Here is a 14,409-nt window from a genome sequence, read left to right as displayed (position 1 = left end):
TGCAGGCAAGATAACTTCAGACATCACAAGATGGAAATGCATTTTACTGCTTGGCCTGCTACACAAAGGGGTCAAAGGTCAAGCCCAACTGCAACCTCCTTGTTTAAACACAGCCTGACTGCTCACTATATCAGGGAAATAGGAGCAGTGGTATGTAACACACACACACCACGACAAACTAAAGCCTCAAAAATGAGCATCGAGTTCAGACAAAACCTCTGACAGTCTCATAAAAAACCCACACTGTGAGCTTAGTAAGACACATGTCAGACTGACTCTCTGGGCCACACATCTCTGCTACCTGTGCTGGACAACCACACAACTAATCAGGGCTTGTATCATCATCAGAGGCGTCAACACCTTCAGCTCCCCACAAACCTTTCTTGAACTCCTCCAGCATGGAGTCCAGCTTGGTGTCGTGGAAGACGAAGTGGACCGGGTGGTTGTAGAACTTGGTGATGGTCTTGAGGGTGGTGCAGTCGTCCGGGTCCACGAAGGCCAGGTCCTTGACGAAGAGGATGTCCACGATGTTGGACCGCTCGTCCTCGTACACAGGTATCCTGGTGTATCCGCTCTCCATGATCTCGGACATGGTGTTGAAGTCCAGCACGGCGTCGCTGTGGATCATGAAGCAGTTGGAGATGGGGGTCATGACGTCCTCCACGGTTTTGCTCCTGAGCTCCAGCGCGCCTTGGATCATGTTAAGCTCCTCTTTCACCAGGTCGTTGTACGGCTCGGTGACTTTCAGCATCTCCACCAGCTTCTCCCGGTTGTACACGGTGCCGATCTCCTGGCCCAGGACGCAGTCGAGGATCTTGCTGATGGGCCACGACAGAGGGAAAGTTAACAACATGAACAGCTTGGTGGCTAGGACGGTGTTCGCCCCTACTGCCAGGCCGTGCCGGGAGCACAGCGCCTGCGGGACGATCTCGCCGAAAATAACGATGCCGATGGTGGAAGCGATCACAGCGCCGACCCCGGACTTGGTGAGGTCGTCCAGGAGGGTGGTGAGGGTGGTGTTTACCAGGACGTTACCGAGGAGCAGCGAGCACAGCAGGTAGTTACCCTTCCTGCGGATGGGCTCGATCTTCCGCGCGTATTTCTTCTCCTTCTCGGTGCCGCAGCTCTGCACGATGCGGAGCTCCATCGGGTCCAGCGCCATCAGCCCCAGGTTGAGCCCGCTGAACATGCCGGATAACACGAGCAGGAAGGCGATGATGATCGCCTGCAGCCAGATGGGCAGCAAGGACTTCTCCACCTCCACCACCCGCAGTCTGCCGTCCATGTCGTCCAGCATGTACCACACCGGCTCCCTGTCATCCTTGACGCGGACGCACAAGCCGAACACCTTCACCAACTCGCTCTTTCGGAGCTGCTTGATCTTGACTTGAAGCAGCCCGGAGGTGTTTTGGTTGCTCACCTCCATGGGCGACGTCGACACCACTATATCCCTCGTGATCTCGGAACAAGTCCTATTGAACGGGACCACGATTGCGCCAAAATCGTCATCCTCTTTATCACTGGAGTAAAGTTCCGTGAAGCCGATGCGCTTGGAGCTGTCCGCGTACAAGTGGAGCCCGTAGAACCTGAGGAGGGTGTTGCTGCCCTCGGTCACCTGAATAACCCCTCTCTCGGTGGTCTCGGCCGGCTTGTCGCTCTTCTCCAGCCTCATGCCGAGTATCCGAGTGTTGCCCCTTGACTCCGAGGCCACCGCTTCGGCCTGCCTGCCCACAAAAACACAAGAAAAGACGACTAAAGTTAGCGTAAACCCCCGTCCACTCGAGTCTATCGCCATGTTTGTTTCGCTCTCTGTGAACGGGGGAACTGACGTCACCTACTCGTTACCACAGGCCCGCCCTCTCATTTGCATGCCCGCATACCTCGAGCACGCAGCCAATCAGCGGCGGCGACGTCACTCGACCGAGCCCCCTCGGTTTTAATTTTTAAGGTCGACTGATATTTTCTTCTTTTAAGGTCGACTGCGTGGAGGGATTTTATTCTGGAGGATCCATTTTTGCTTAAAGGTGCACTATGTAGTTTTATGAACTTTTAATCAGAGGAGCTCTTTATTGACTCATGTTTTCATGCCTTGACACACAAAATAAACAAACTCTCTTCATTTTCATGACTGAATAAAACAGAATAAACAAACTGACCTTAAAGGACAATTCAATTTCATACTGTTTTACTTTGTTTATATTTGGCGGACCCTGCCACCTTTCTAGCATCAAACAGTGTTCTGTCAACCTTGTTTTCCTCTAAAAACAGCTTGTTTATTCAGTTATGAAAAAATATTTATCTCATTAATATTGTAATACCTTCATATTAATTTTACATTATTTGTTAATGTTCAAATGGATTACATCCAAATTAAATTGAAATACCTCTCTGTCAACTGTTTTTTTATTATATTTCCTCTTCTAACATGTCAGATCTGGAAACAACTTTTTCTGTGACGTGCAATAAAAAAATTACAAACCACAGAAGACAAAGCACCCCAAATATAACCTGGTAATCACTATAAATCACCTAAACTTCTTCAGTAAGTACCTCAGTTGACAGTGCAAGTTCACTCCACTATTGTATGGTTCAGTGGATGAAGGTTCTTTGAGGTAAAGGCTTGCACTTTACAAACGAGTGAGGAAGTAATATTTTTGCAGCTTTATTTACATGTTTTTTATTTTCCGTGTATATTTCTAACCATGCCTTTAGATGTAACTGCACTGTGGTGAAACTATGGGACTATGTGAACCTAAGTGTGTTTCAGCCAGAAAGCAGAAACACACAGAAAGGCTGACATGGAGGAAACATTGTGTCAACTATTCTCTGTGACCCACAATCTGTCTGGTAGGGAAGTCCCTAAACAATTTTCCCATGATGAGGACTGAACAGAAGGTGTAGAGGACAAACTGAACACCCACCTGCTCCATCTACATCTGACCTTTGGGCATGTTGGCACCAAATGGAAACATACTGGCTTGAGAAGCACTACAGCCAAGAACTGATTAAAAAACTTAAGTGATGAAAAACTATCAGAGTGAAGAAGAATCACAGGTGTCACAGTGTTGTGATTTTACTCTCAAAGGTCCTCTTTCCTGTTGAAACCACATTGTATGGCAACATGTCTTTACTGAGAAAGGAGCTCCATCTTGTGGTCAAATCACGTTCAGTGCAGCCTGATGAGCAGCTGTGGAAACTGAAATAGGTGATATTAAGTGTTTCCCCAAATACTAATAATCATTGTTCTATATCTGGTGGACGCAGACCCAATAATGCAGTTATCAATGTGATTTTTCCTTTCGGAAAATTAGTTTTGTGTCTGTGGCAATAGTTGAACAAAAACAACCTGAACATTAAAATAATTGCAATCAAAGACAGACATTTGAAAACAGTGCTTCACATCATCACATCGGAAAGACATCCTGACACCACCATCTGACATGATACCATTTCCTGCTGTTAATACTTCACCCTGTGATGAAGGGAAGTGAAATGAAAAGTAGACACCATTACAGGGTGTCATATTGGAGGAGAGTTCACTATTAAATTTTGTTCTTAAAAAGAAACACAAACAGAAGCTTTGCAGTTGTTGATCAACAGCATCACCTCTTGTCAGTTTCTAGTAGATTTGAACACATTTAAAACCTTTTAACTTTGTTTAGTGAAAGAAAACATGAGAGATCTTTTTTTTTAGATGATACCTTTATTTTGTTGTGAGAAAACACTGCCAATACAAGGAAATTATATTTCTCTGAATCAAGAGGAAAAATGTTCAATTCAAAATGACATCCTGACAGCTCCATCTGCTGGTGACATGACAGCATTTATTATGGTAATAATTTAAACTGTGACACAGGTGAAAGAAAATGAAAGTAAGTTTTGCCGTTGTTGAACAAAGCTGAGACGCCATTACAGGGCGTCAGATCTCTGCTGGAAAATACAAACAATTGGAGTATTTGAAGCAATCAAGAGAAGAGACAGTAACTTGGTGAGTCCTGCAGTGAAAAACAACTTCAGTAACAAATGGCTGAGAAAAATTCTGCTCTCTTTGAAAGTTACCTGAGCTGCCATGTGTGTTCAGAGACTTTCAGAGATCCTGTGTCTCTGAGCTGCAACCACAGCTTCTGTTCAAGCTGCCTGCAAAAATTCTGGGAACAAGCTGAAAACAAAAACTGTCCCATTTGTAAAAGGAAACCGTTGAATGATGATCCAGATGTGAACTTTGCTCTGAAGGAACTGGCTGACTCCTTTGCTGGTAGACAGAAATCTGGATCATCTGAGGCAGAAAAAGGAGAGAAGAAGGTGGAGGTGAAAGAGGAGGTCGTGTGTGATAAACACCCAGAAGTCTCTTATTGGTTCTGTGAGGACGAGCAGAGAGCTGTGTGTCCTGTCTGTGAGTTTTCTCTCCACCAGACTCACAAGGTGGTTCCTGTAGAACAAGCAGTCAGTGAGCTGAAGGAGCAGCTGAAATCTGACTTAAAGTCTCTACAGGACAAGAGGAACAAATACAAACAAGTGGAGGAAACATACAATGAAGTGATTCAACACTCCAAGAAGCAGCTGTTGTCCACAGAGAGGCAGATCAGAGCACAGTTCAACAAGCTGCACCAGTTCCTGAAAGAGGAAGAGGAGTCCAGACTGGCAGCTCTGAGGGAGGAAGAGGAGCAGAAGGGGAAGACTATCAGCAGAGAGATGAAGATGATGGAGGAGCAGATCTCCTCTCTGTCAGACAGTATCTGTGCTGTTGAAGAAGAGCTGCAGAAACACAACGTGCCATTCCTCAGCAGTTATAAAGCCACTCAGACCAGAGCCAGAGTCCAGTGCTCACTGTCAGATCCACAGCTGGTCTCAGGAGCGCTGATAGATGTGGCCAAACACCTGGGCAACCTGTCCTTCAGAGTCTGGGAGAAGATGAAGGACAAGGTCCACTTCAGTCCTGTCATTCTGGACCCAAACACTGCAAGTGGCAGTCTCTATCTGTCTGATGATCTGACCAGTGTGAGACGTGGAGACACAAAGCAGCAGCTTCCTGACAATCCAGAGAGAAACACTAAGTACGCCAATGTTCATGGCTCTGAGGGCTTCAGCTCAGGGAAACACAGCTGGGAGGTGGAGGTGGGAGATCATCCTGACTGGAATGTAGGTTTGGTTAAAGAGTCAGCTGACAGGAAGGGAGAGAGATTTGCTTCACCAAAATATGGAATCTGGTGTTTATTGCATGGTGATGGAAAATACACTAATGGTCTTAATAAGACTGTCAGAGTGAAGAAGAGTCTCCAGAGGATCAGCGTCCAGCTGGACTATGACAGGGGGGAGGTGTCCTTCTACGACCCTGAAGACACGACTCACATCTACACTCACAGAGACACTTTCACTGAGAAACTCTTCCCATATTTCAGTATTGGAGAGGCTGGTGATGCTAAAACTGCTGATATCAAAATCTGTCAGACTGATATTTCCTGTCATGTTCAGGAATGTGAATTCATTGTTCCAACTTTTAACTTTAAATATTTTTTATCATGATTGTTTGAGGTTTATTAGACTCTAAACTCATCATCACACTTATTATTGTGTCTGAAACAGATCTGATTTGATGTTGATGTGAATGTTTCTGTTGTCTGACATAAATGATCCAAAGTGGTTTTCATGAACAAAACTGAAAACATTTAAACCTCCCTCCCCATTTTACGCCGACCTAGAGCATGTTAAAAAAGAGTACATCACGTTTGAATTAGATTTAAAAAATGAGACAGTGTTTTATTATCCATTCATAAACATGGTTTAAATCGATTATTTTAGATTATAACTGAATATCCTGCTCAGAAGCATTTTGTTTTAATCAGATCACAATATAACATAAACTGTATCCACTGAACCAAATATGTTTTTTCTTTAACTTTTATCATCATCAGACATCAGTTTTTGTTTGTCAGATTTCTGGATCTTGTGATGATCTTTTAGTTTTGATCATGTTTTAATTTCAGTTTTTACACTGTTTTTTTTTTTTAAATAATTTGTTGTTGAGAGCCACAAAAATGTTTTTTTAAGTGTCTCTTCTTGAGTGTTTTTTTTATATTCTTTTATTGTTTTCATGAAAACTCACTAAAACAATAAATCATCTTTCTGCTTGAGTCATCAAGTGTTTAATTATATTTCATTTAGCCATCAAAGGTGGTAACTCCTGCTGTTGATATTCTGTTTACTTTTTCATTTATGTCAACAACAAAATATTTTTTATGTTGTTTTGTAAATACTCTGATACATTGATGCTGCTTCCTTTGGTTTATAAAACAAATAGATTTATGATGTAAGTTCTTCCACCTGAAAATGTGTCAAAATGCTGAAACTGGAGAAGACGATTCTTTTCAGATCACAGCTGTTAATTTTCCGTGTTGTTATTATCTTGTTTTGAGTCAAACAGCATCATGTCATCAGTTTCAGTTTTGGATTTTTTTGGATCTTTTCATAATTTATTTCAGTTTTTGGATCTGTTGGGTTTTTTTCTGAGGAAACTTGTTTTAATTTAATTTAGTTTTATTTAAGTCTCTAACCCTCACAGAGCTTCTTCATGCTGTATGTGACATCTGTTGTAGTGTAAACATGATCAATAACATGAAAGATAAATGTCCAGTTTATGCTCAATACAGGGGAAATTCCAACACTACAGTTTAGTTTCATGTTATTTTATTCCTGAATCAACTGTATATTAAAAAAATGTAAATCAGATGGATGCAGCTTCACATGATGTGTCTTTAAATCACAAACAGTTTTGATACAAAATTGTGTCACTGAGGTTGTTTCCATTTTCTTGACACACATCTGTCAAATGATCATGTGAAACTACAAATTACAATAGACACAAATCATAAAAGAAAATTATACAACAACTATTACAAGAATCCAGTGTTTGATCTGAACTCATTAAAGGTTCAATCTCCATTTTTTAATCTTCAAAACAACAAATTCCTCAGTGAAACTCTTCAACATCAACATTTATGGACAGACCAACTCATTTAGTTAACATTTCTTTTATAAAGTCACATGACTCATGAACTGATTGTATATAAAGAAACCTGAATCAGCCTCATACCACCCTGATGAAGCTGAACAGCTGAAAACATGTGAGGAATAAAACATGTCATACTGGAGAAGAGTTGTGCAGCTTGTTTAATACTGATGGAGTTTTATTGATTGTCACACTGGTCTGTTATTTATTTAATCTATTTATTTAAAGAAAAAAACAGCAGCAGAAACTTTGCAGTTGTTGATAAAGTTTGTAAAGTGAAGTTGTGACAGTGTGTTGATCCTTAGCTCTGTTACAGACAGCCTCATTGAAGAGAGGGAGTACTGAGGCTTGTACAGACACAGATGTAGTGATGGTGTCTGACATTATTTGCTCTGAAGGAGAATTCAGATTGTCACTAAAGATTTGCTTCTTTAAACAAGTTGAGTCAGTCAGCAGGACTGTATAATGCTAACACAGTGTATGAAGGCTGTAGAAATGATCAACATTTACAAGAAGACAACATAGTTTAAGAAACGGTTTCACTGTTACATTTGATTCATGTTGTAACAGACTTAATGCAGTTTTCAGGGACAACATGCTCACATGTGCATGATGTCATCAACATTATTGAATGTACAGTATGTATACAGGATGTGACTGCATGGACACATTTTACTTCCTGTAAACGCCCCAAGATGGAGACAAAGAAGACATTTTGTTCACACACACACACATTAGTAGTAGTTTTGGAGACAAAATGCAAAGAATTGTAATATTCACAATATTAATGAGGTAATAATACAAACTACCAAACTAAGAAAAATGTATTTCATCCATAAGTGAATAAACAAGCTGTTCTCAGAGGAAAATAAGGTCCCCAGAACACTGTTTGAAGCTAGAAAGGTGGCAGGGTCCGCCAAATATAAACAAAGTAAAATAGTATGAAATTGTGTTGTCCTTTAAGGTCAGTTTGTCTATTCAGTTACAAAAACAAAGAGCTTGTTTATCTAAAATAAAATGTCTTCCCTAAAACTGCACAGTGCACCTTTAATCATAGTGATTAAAAGTGTGATATTTAGTGTGTACAAAGTCGACATCTGATTGATTCAGTAAAGAAACATTCAGCATTATTACCTGATTATCTCTGAAAAGAAAGACTGAAATTGTGTCATATGATCTGACATAAGTCTGGTAAAACAGATACAGTATTTAGTTTTAAGTGTTGTGACCCTTTACAAGATTCTTATAACTTTTATGAAAAAATAACAGAGCAGATCTCACAAGGAAGAGCATGTAGCAAAGATCAGGCAATAAAACAGCTGCCACACAAAGTCCAAAGACAGTGAGAGCTGTAATCAGCAATAAACTGGAGCACTGAAGAAAGAAAAGTTTCTGAAAATGTCTTTACTTATAAAAATATGTGAAATTATCCAATCAAGCATGAAAACATGCAGAGACACAGTTTATTATAATGTCAAACAGAAGAGATCAGAGGTCTTTTCATCAACAGTGTTTCCAACAGTTTATGTGTCTTCACTGTGACAAAATATATTTTCATTGTTACACACGAAACATCAGACGAAGCTTTTTGATGAGCTCAAACTCTTCACCTTCCTGTCGATGTTTGAAACTTAAGATTTCTCACACTGGTCAGATCATCACACAGAGAGAAACAGAGGGTTTAACATGTTTGAGTCCAGAATGAACTTGGAAGTCTTCAGGTGCTGAAGGGCAGCTTGTGAAGTATCCTGTTATATCTGCTGGTAATAAAATCAGCTGGCTGCATTTACTACCAGTAATGATTAACTAATAAAAGAGGTTGGTGACGTTGAAAGAAATTCTGACATTGTTGAACGGAGCCACGATGACAGCACACTGTGGGAGATCTCTACTGAACAATGCACATTTCTGGGACTGAAAGAGTCAAACTGAAGGGAAACAAAAGTTGGTGAGTCTTTGATTTACGAACATTTTGTGACAAAAGAAAAAATTGCTGAAAAAGACGCTCTTGTTGAAAGTTTCCTGAGCTGCCATGTGTGTTCAGAGACTTTCAGAGATCCTGTGTCTCTGAGCTGCAACCACAGCTTCTGTTCAAGCTGCCTGAAAAATTCTGGGAACAAGCTAAAAACACAAACTGTCCCATTTGTAAAAGAAAATCCTCCAAAGTTGATCTAGGAGTGAACTTTGCTCTGAATGAGCTGACTGACTCTTTTGCTGGGAGACAGACATCTGGATCATCTGAGACAGTAAAAGGAGAGAAGAATAAAGAGACGCTGAGATCGAAACATTCAGAGGTCCCTAAATTGTTCTGTGAAGAGAATTAAAAGGGCACTATGTAGTTTTGGAGAAGAGATGCGAGATGCAAAGAATTGTACTATTCACAATATTAATGAGGGAATAATACAAACTACCAAACTAAGAAACATGTATTTCATCCATAACTGAATAAACAAGCTGTTCTCAGAGGAAAATAAGGTCCCCAGAACACTGTTTGAAGCTAGAAAGGTGGCAGGGTCCGCCACATATAAACAAAGTAAAACAGTATGAAATTGTGTTGTCCTTTAAGGTCAGTTTGTTTATTCAGTCACAGAAACAAAGAGCTTGTTTATCTAAAATAAAATGTCTTCCCTAAAACTGCACAGTGCACCTTTAATCATAGCGATTAAAAGTGTGATATTTAGTGTGTACAAAGTCGACATCTGATTGATTCAGTAAAGAAACATTCAGCATTATTACCTGATTATCTCTGGACAGAAAGACTGAAATTGTGTCATATGATCTGACATAAGTCTGGTAAAACAGATACAGTATTTAGTTTTAAGTGTTGTGACCCTTTACAAGATTCTTATAACTTTTATGAAAAAATGACAGAGCAGATCTCACAAGGAAGAGCATGTAGCAAAGATCAGGCAATAAAACAACTGCCACACAAAGTCCAAAGATAGTGAGAGCTGTAATCAGCAATAAACTGGAGCACTGAAGAAAGAAAAGTTTCTGAACATGTCTTTACTTATAGAAATATGTGAAATTATCCAATCAAGCATGAATACATGCAGAGACACACAGTTTATTATAATGTCAAACAGAAGAGATCAGAGGTCTTTTCATCAGCAGTGTTTCCAACAGTTTATGTGTCTTCACTGTGACAAAATATATTTTCATTGTTACACACGAAACATCAGACGAAGCTTTTTGATGAGATCAAACTCTTCACCTTCCTGACGATGTTTGAAACTTAAGATTTCTCACACTGGTCAGATCTTCACACAGAGAGAAACAGAGGCTTAAACATGTTTGAGTCCAGAATGAACTTGAAAGTCTTCCAGGTGCAGAAGGGCAGCTTGTGAAGTATCCTGTTATATCTGCTGGTAATAAAATCAGCTGGCTGCATCTACTACCAGTAATGATTAACTAATAAAAGAGGTTGGTGACGTTGAAAGAAATTCTGACATTGTTGAACGGAGCCACGATGACAGCACACTGTGAGAGATCTCTACTGAACAATGCACATTTCTGGGACTGAAAGAGTCAAACTGAAGGGAAACAAAAGTTGGTGAGTCTTTGATTTACGAACATTTTGGGACAAAAGAAAAACATTTGAACTCTGAACATTTTTATTTCCACTTTCTGTCACTTATTGACATGAATATTGTTGTTAGCTGTAGAGGTTGATCGACAGCACCACCTCTTATCAGTTTCTGATGGATTTGTACAGATTTCAAAATCTGACATCCTGCTGAGAATGATCAGTCCTCACTGGAGGACTACAGAAAAAAACTCTTCCTGTTTTTGGTGTTTCATGAGAGTTTGTATTCTTTGTTTTGTGAAACAAAACACGAGATGTCATCAGTTTTTCACGTGTTACTTTTATTTTGTTGCAGGATAACAACTGCCAAAACAAGGAAATTATATTCTTCTGAGTCGAGAGAGAAATATTCAACTCTGAATGACATCCTGACAGCTCCATCTGCTGGTGACAACATGACAAGACAGCATTTATTATGGTAATAATTTAACCTGTGACACAGGTGAAAGAAAATGAAAGTAAGTTTTGACGTTGTTGAACAGTGCTGAGACGCCATTACAGGGTGTGAGATCTCTGCTGGAAAACACACAATTGGAGTATTTGAAGCAGTCAAGAGAAGAGACAGAAACTTGGTGAGTCCTGCAGTGAAAAGTAACTTCAGGAACAAATGGCTGACAAAGTTGCTCTTGTTGAAAGTTACCTGAGCTGCCATGTGTGTTCAGAGACTTTCAGAGATCCTGTGTCTCTGAGCTGCAACCACAGCTTCTGTTCAAGCTGCCTGCAAAAATTCTGGGAACATGCTGCAAACAAAAACTGTCCCATTTGTAAAAGAAAATCCTCAAAGGCTGATCCACCAGTGAACTTTACACTGAAGGAACTGGCTGACTCCTTTGCTGGGAGACAGAAATCTGGATCATCTGAGACAGAAAAAGGAGAGAAGAAGGTGGAGGTGGTGTGTAGTAAACATCAAGAAGAGCCTAAATTGTTCTGTGAGGATGAAGATAGAGCTGTGTGTCATGTGTGTGACTTTCCTCACCATGTTGGTCACAAGGTGGTTCCTGTAGAACAAGCAGTCAGTGAGCTGAAGGAGCAGCTGAAATCTGACTTAAAATCTCTACAGGACAAGAGGAACAAATACAAACATGTGAAGAAAACATACAATGAAGTGATTCAACACTCCAAGAAGCAGCTGTTGTCCACAGAGAGGCAGATCAGAGCAGAGTTCAACAAGCTGCACCAGTTCCTGAAAGAGGAAGAGGAGTCCAGACTGGCAGCTCTGAGGGAGGAAGAGGAGCAGAAGGGGAAGACTATCAGCAGAGAGATGAAGATGATGGAGGAGCAGATCTCCTCTCTGTCAGACAGTATCTGTGCTGTTGAAGAAGAGCTGCAGAAACACAACGTGCCATTCCTCAGCAGTTATAAAGCCACTCAGACCAGAGCCAGAGTCCAGTGCTCACTGTCAGATCCACAGCTGGTCTCAGGAGCGCTGATAGATGTGGCCAAACACCTGGGCAACCTGTCCTTCAGAGTCTGGGAGAAGATGAAGGACAAGGTCCACTTCAGTCCTGTCATTCTGGACCCAAACACTGCATACCCCTGGCTCCATCTGTCTGATGATCTGACCAGTGTGAGATGTGGAGTCACATATCAGCAGCTTCCTGACAATCCAGAGAGAAACACTAATTATAGGATTGTTCATGGCTCTGAGGGCTTCAGCTCAGGGAAACACAGCTGGGAGGTGGAGGTGGGAGATCATCCTAGCTGGCTTGTAGGTTTGGTTAAAGAGTCAGTTGACAGGAAGGGAGAGAGATTTCCTTCACCAAAATATGGATTCTGGTGTTTAACGCATCGCAGTGGAAAATACTCTAATGGTGTTGGTGAGACTGTCAGAGTGAAGAAGAGTCTCCAGAGGATCAGAGTCCAGCTGGACTATGACAGGGGGGAGGTGTCCTTCTACGACCCTGAAGACACGACTCACATCTACACTCACAGAGACACTTTCACTGAGAAACTCTTCCCATATTTCAGTATTGGAAATGCTGGTGATGCTAAAACTGCTGATATCAAAATCTGTCAGACTGATATTTCTCTGTGATGTTCAGGAATGTAAATTAATTGTTCCAACTTTTACATTCAACATTACTGTATCATGATTGTTTGAGGTTTAATAGACTTTAATCTCATCATCACACTTATTATTGTGTCTGAAACAGATCTGATTTGATGTTGATGTCAAAGAAATGTTTCTGTTGTCTGACATAAATGAGCCAAAGTGGTTTTCATGAACAAAACTGAAAACATTAAACCTCACTGCTTTCAGTTACTTCAGCTTTTAAAAGACAATTAAGATTTTACACCAACCTAGATCATGTTAAAAAAAAAGAGTACATTATGTTTGAACTAGATTAAAAATATACTGAGACAGTGTTTTATTATCCATTCTTAAACATGGTATTAATTATTTTAGCTTACAACTGAATATCCTGCTCAGAAGCATTTTGTTTAAATCAGATCACAATATAACATAAACTGTATCCATTACAACAAATATGTTGTTTCTTTAACTTTTATCATCATCAGACACCAGATTTTGTTTGTCAGATTTCTGGATGTCGTGATGATCTTTTAGTTTTGATCATGTTTTAATTTCAGTTTTTACACTCAGAGTGGTTCAGAGGATCAACACACATTCTGACTCTGACTGATTGTTTTTTTATATATAATTTGTTGTCGAGAGCCACAGAATTTTTTTTTTTAAGTGTCTCTTCTTCAGTGTTTTTTATCTTCTTTTATTGTTTTCATGAAAACTCACTGCGACAATATTGACTTAAATCATCTGTTTCTGCTTGAGTCATCAAGTGTTTAATTATATTTCATTTAGCCATCAAAGGTGGTAACTCCTGCTGTTGATATTCTGTTTACTTTTGCATTTATGTCAACAACAATATCTTTTTAATGTTGTTTTGTAAATACTCTGATTGCATTGATGCTGCTTCCTTGGTTCATAAAACAAATAGATTTAGGATGTACGTTCTTCGAACCTCTTAAATTAAAGTTCTGTCAACAAGAAAATGTGTCAAAATGCTGAAACTGGAGGAGACGATTCTTTTCAGATCACAGCTGTTAATTTTCCTTGTTGTTATTATCTTGTTTTGAGTCAAACAGCATCATGTCATCAGTTTCAGTTTTGGATATTTTTGGTTCTTTTAATAATTTATTTCAGTTTTGGATCTGTTGGGGTTTTTTCTGAGGAAACTTGTTTTAATTTAATTTGGTTTTATTTAAGTCTCTAACCCTCACAGAGCTTCTTCATGCTGTATGTGACATCTGTTGTAGTGTAAACATGATCAATAACAAGAAGGATAATGTCCAGTTTATGCTCAATATAAAGGAAATTCCAACAGTACAGTTTAGTTTAATCTGTGATTTTATTCCTGAATCAACTGTACATTAATAAAATGTAAATCAGATGGATGCAGCCTCACATGATGTGACATTAAATCACAGCTTTGATACAAAATTGTGTCAATGAGGTTGTTTTCATTTTCTTGACACACATCTGTCAAATGATCGTGTGAAAAATTACAATAAACACAAATCATAAAAGAAAATTATACAACAACTATTACAAGAATCCAGTGTTTCATCTGAACTCATTAAAGGTTCAATCTCCATTTTTTAATCTTCAAAACAACAAATTCCTCAGTAAAACTCTTTCAACATCAACATTTATGGACAGACCAACTCATTTAGTTAACATTTCTTTTATAAAGTCACATGACTCATTAACTGATTGTATATAAAGAAACCTGAATCAGCCTCATACCACCCTGATGAAGCTGAACAGCTGAAAACATGTGAGGAATAAAACATGTCA

The 14,409-nt window shown here is 39.7% G+C and overlaps 3 protein-coding genes across 3 annotated transcripts in view; 2 read left to right on the top strand and 1 right to left on the bottom strand.

The window, feature by feature from the left end:
• LOC140996313 (metal transporter CNNM4) overlaps positions 1 to 1,807 on the bottom strand; it is a 46,937-nt gene extending 45,130 nt beyond the window's left edge. Inside the window, exon 1 of the mRNA XM_073466670.1 lies at positions 379 to 1,807. Coding sequence (XP_073322771.1) covers positions 379 to 1,795 — 1,417 coding nt within the window. The 5' untranslated portion in view covers positions 1,796 to 1,807. The remainder of the gene's footprint in view (positions 1 to 378) is intronic.
• A 2,153-nt stretch (positions 1,808 to 3,960) lies between these two features.
• LOC140996027 (zinc-binding protein A33-like) lies at positions 3,961 to 5,600 on the top strand. Its single transcript, XM_073466232.1, has one exon. The coding sequence runs from the start codon at positions 4,024 to 4,026 to the stop codon at positions 5,521 to 5,523; it is 1,500 nt and encodes a 499-aa protein (XP_073322333.1). The 5' UTR covers positions 3,961 to 4,023; the 3' UTR covers positions 5,524 to 5,600.
• Positions 5,601 to 10,475: 4,875 nt separating this feature from the next.
• On the top strand, positions 10,476 to 12,831 carry LOC140996029 (E3 ubiquitin-protein ligase TRIM35-like). Its single transcript, XM_073466237.1, has 2 exons — positions 10,476 to 10,559; positions 10,888 to 12,831. Exon 2 carries the CDS (start codon positions 11,200 to 11,202, stop codon positions 12,625 to 12,627), a length of 1,428 nt encoding a protein of 475 aa, XP_073322338.1. The 5' UTR covers positions 10,476 to 10,559; positions 10,888 to 11,199; the 3' UTR covers positions 12,628 to 12,831.
• The last annotated feature ends 1,578 nt before the right edge of the window (positions 12,832 to 14,409 follow it).

This window comes from Pagrus major, chromosome 5 (assembly GCF_040436345.1).
Source record: "Pagrus major chromosome 5, Pma_NU_1.0".
NCBI lineage: Eukaryota > Metazoa > Chordata > Actinopteri > Spariformes > Sparidae > Pagrus > Pagrus major.
This window is presented reverse-complemented; position numbering and strand designations above follow the sequence as displayed.

Excerpts from the sequence above, each read along its gene's own strand:
- LOC140996027 (XM_073466232.1), top strand. The coding sequence starts at position 4,024 with ATGGCTGAGAAAAATTCTGCTCTCTTTGAAAGTTACCTGAGCTGCCAT.
- LOC140996029 (XM_073466237.1), top strand. The coding sequence starts at position 11,200 with ATGGCTGACAAAGTTGCTCTTGTTGAAAGTTACCTGAGCTGCCATGTG.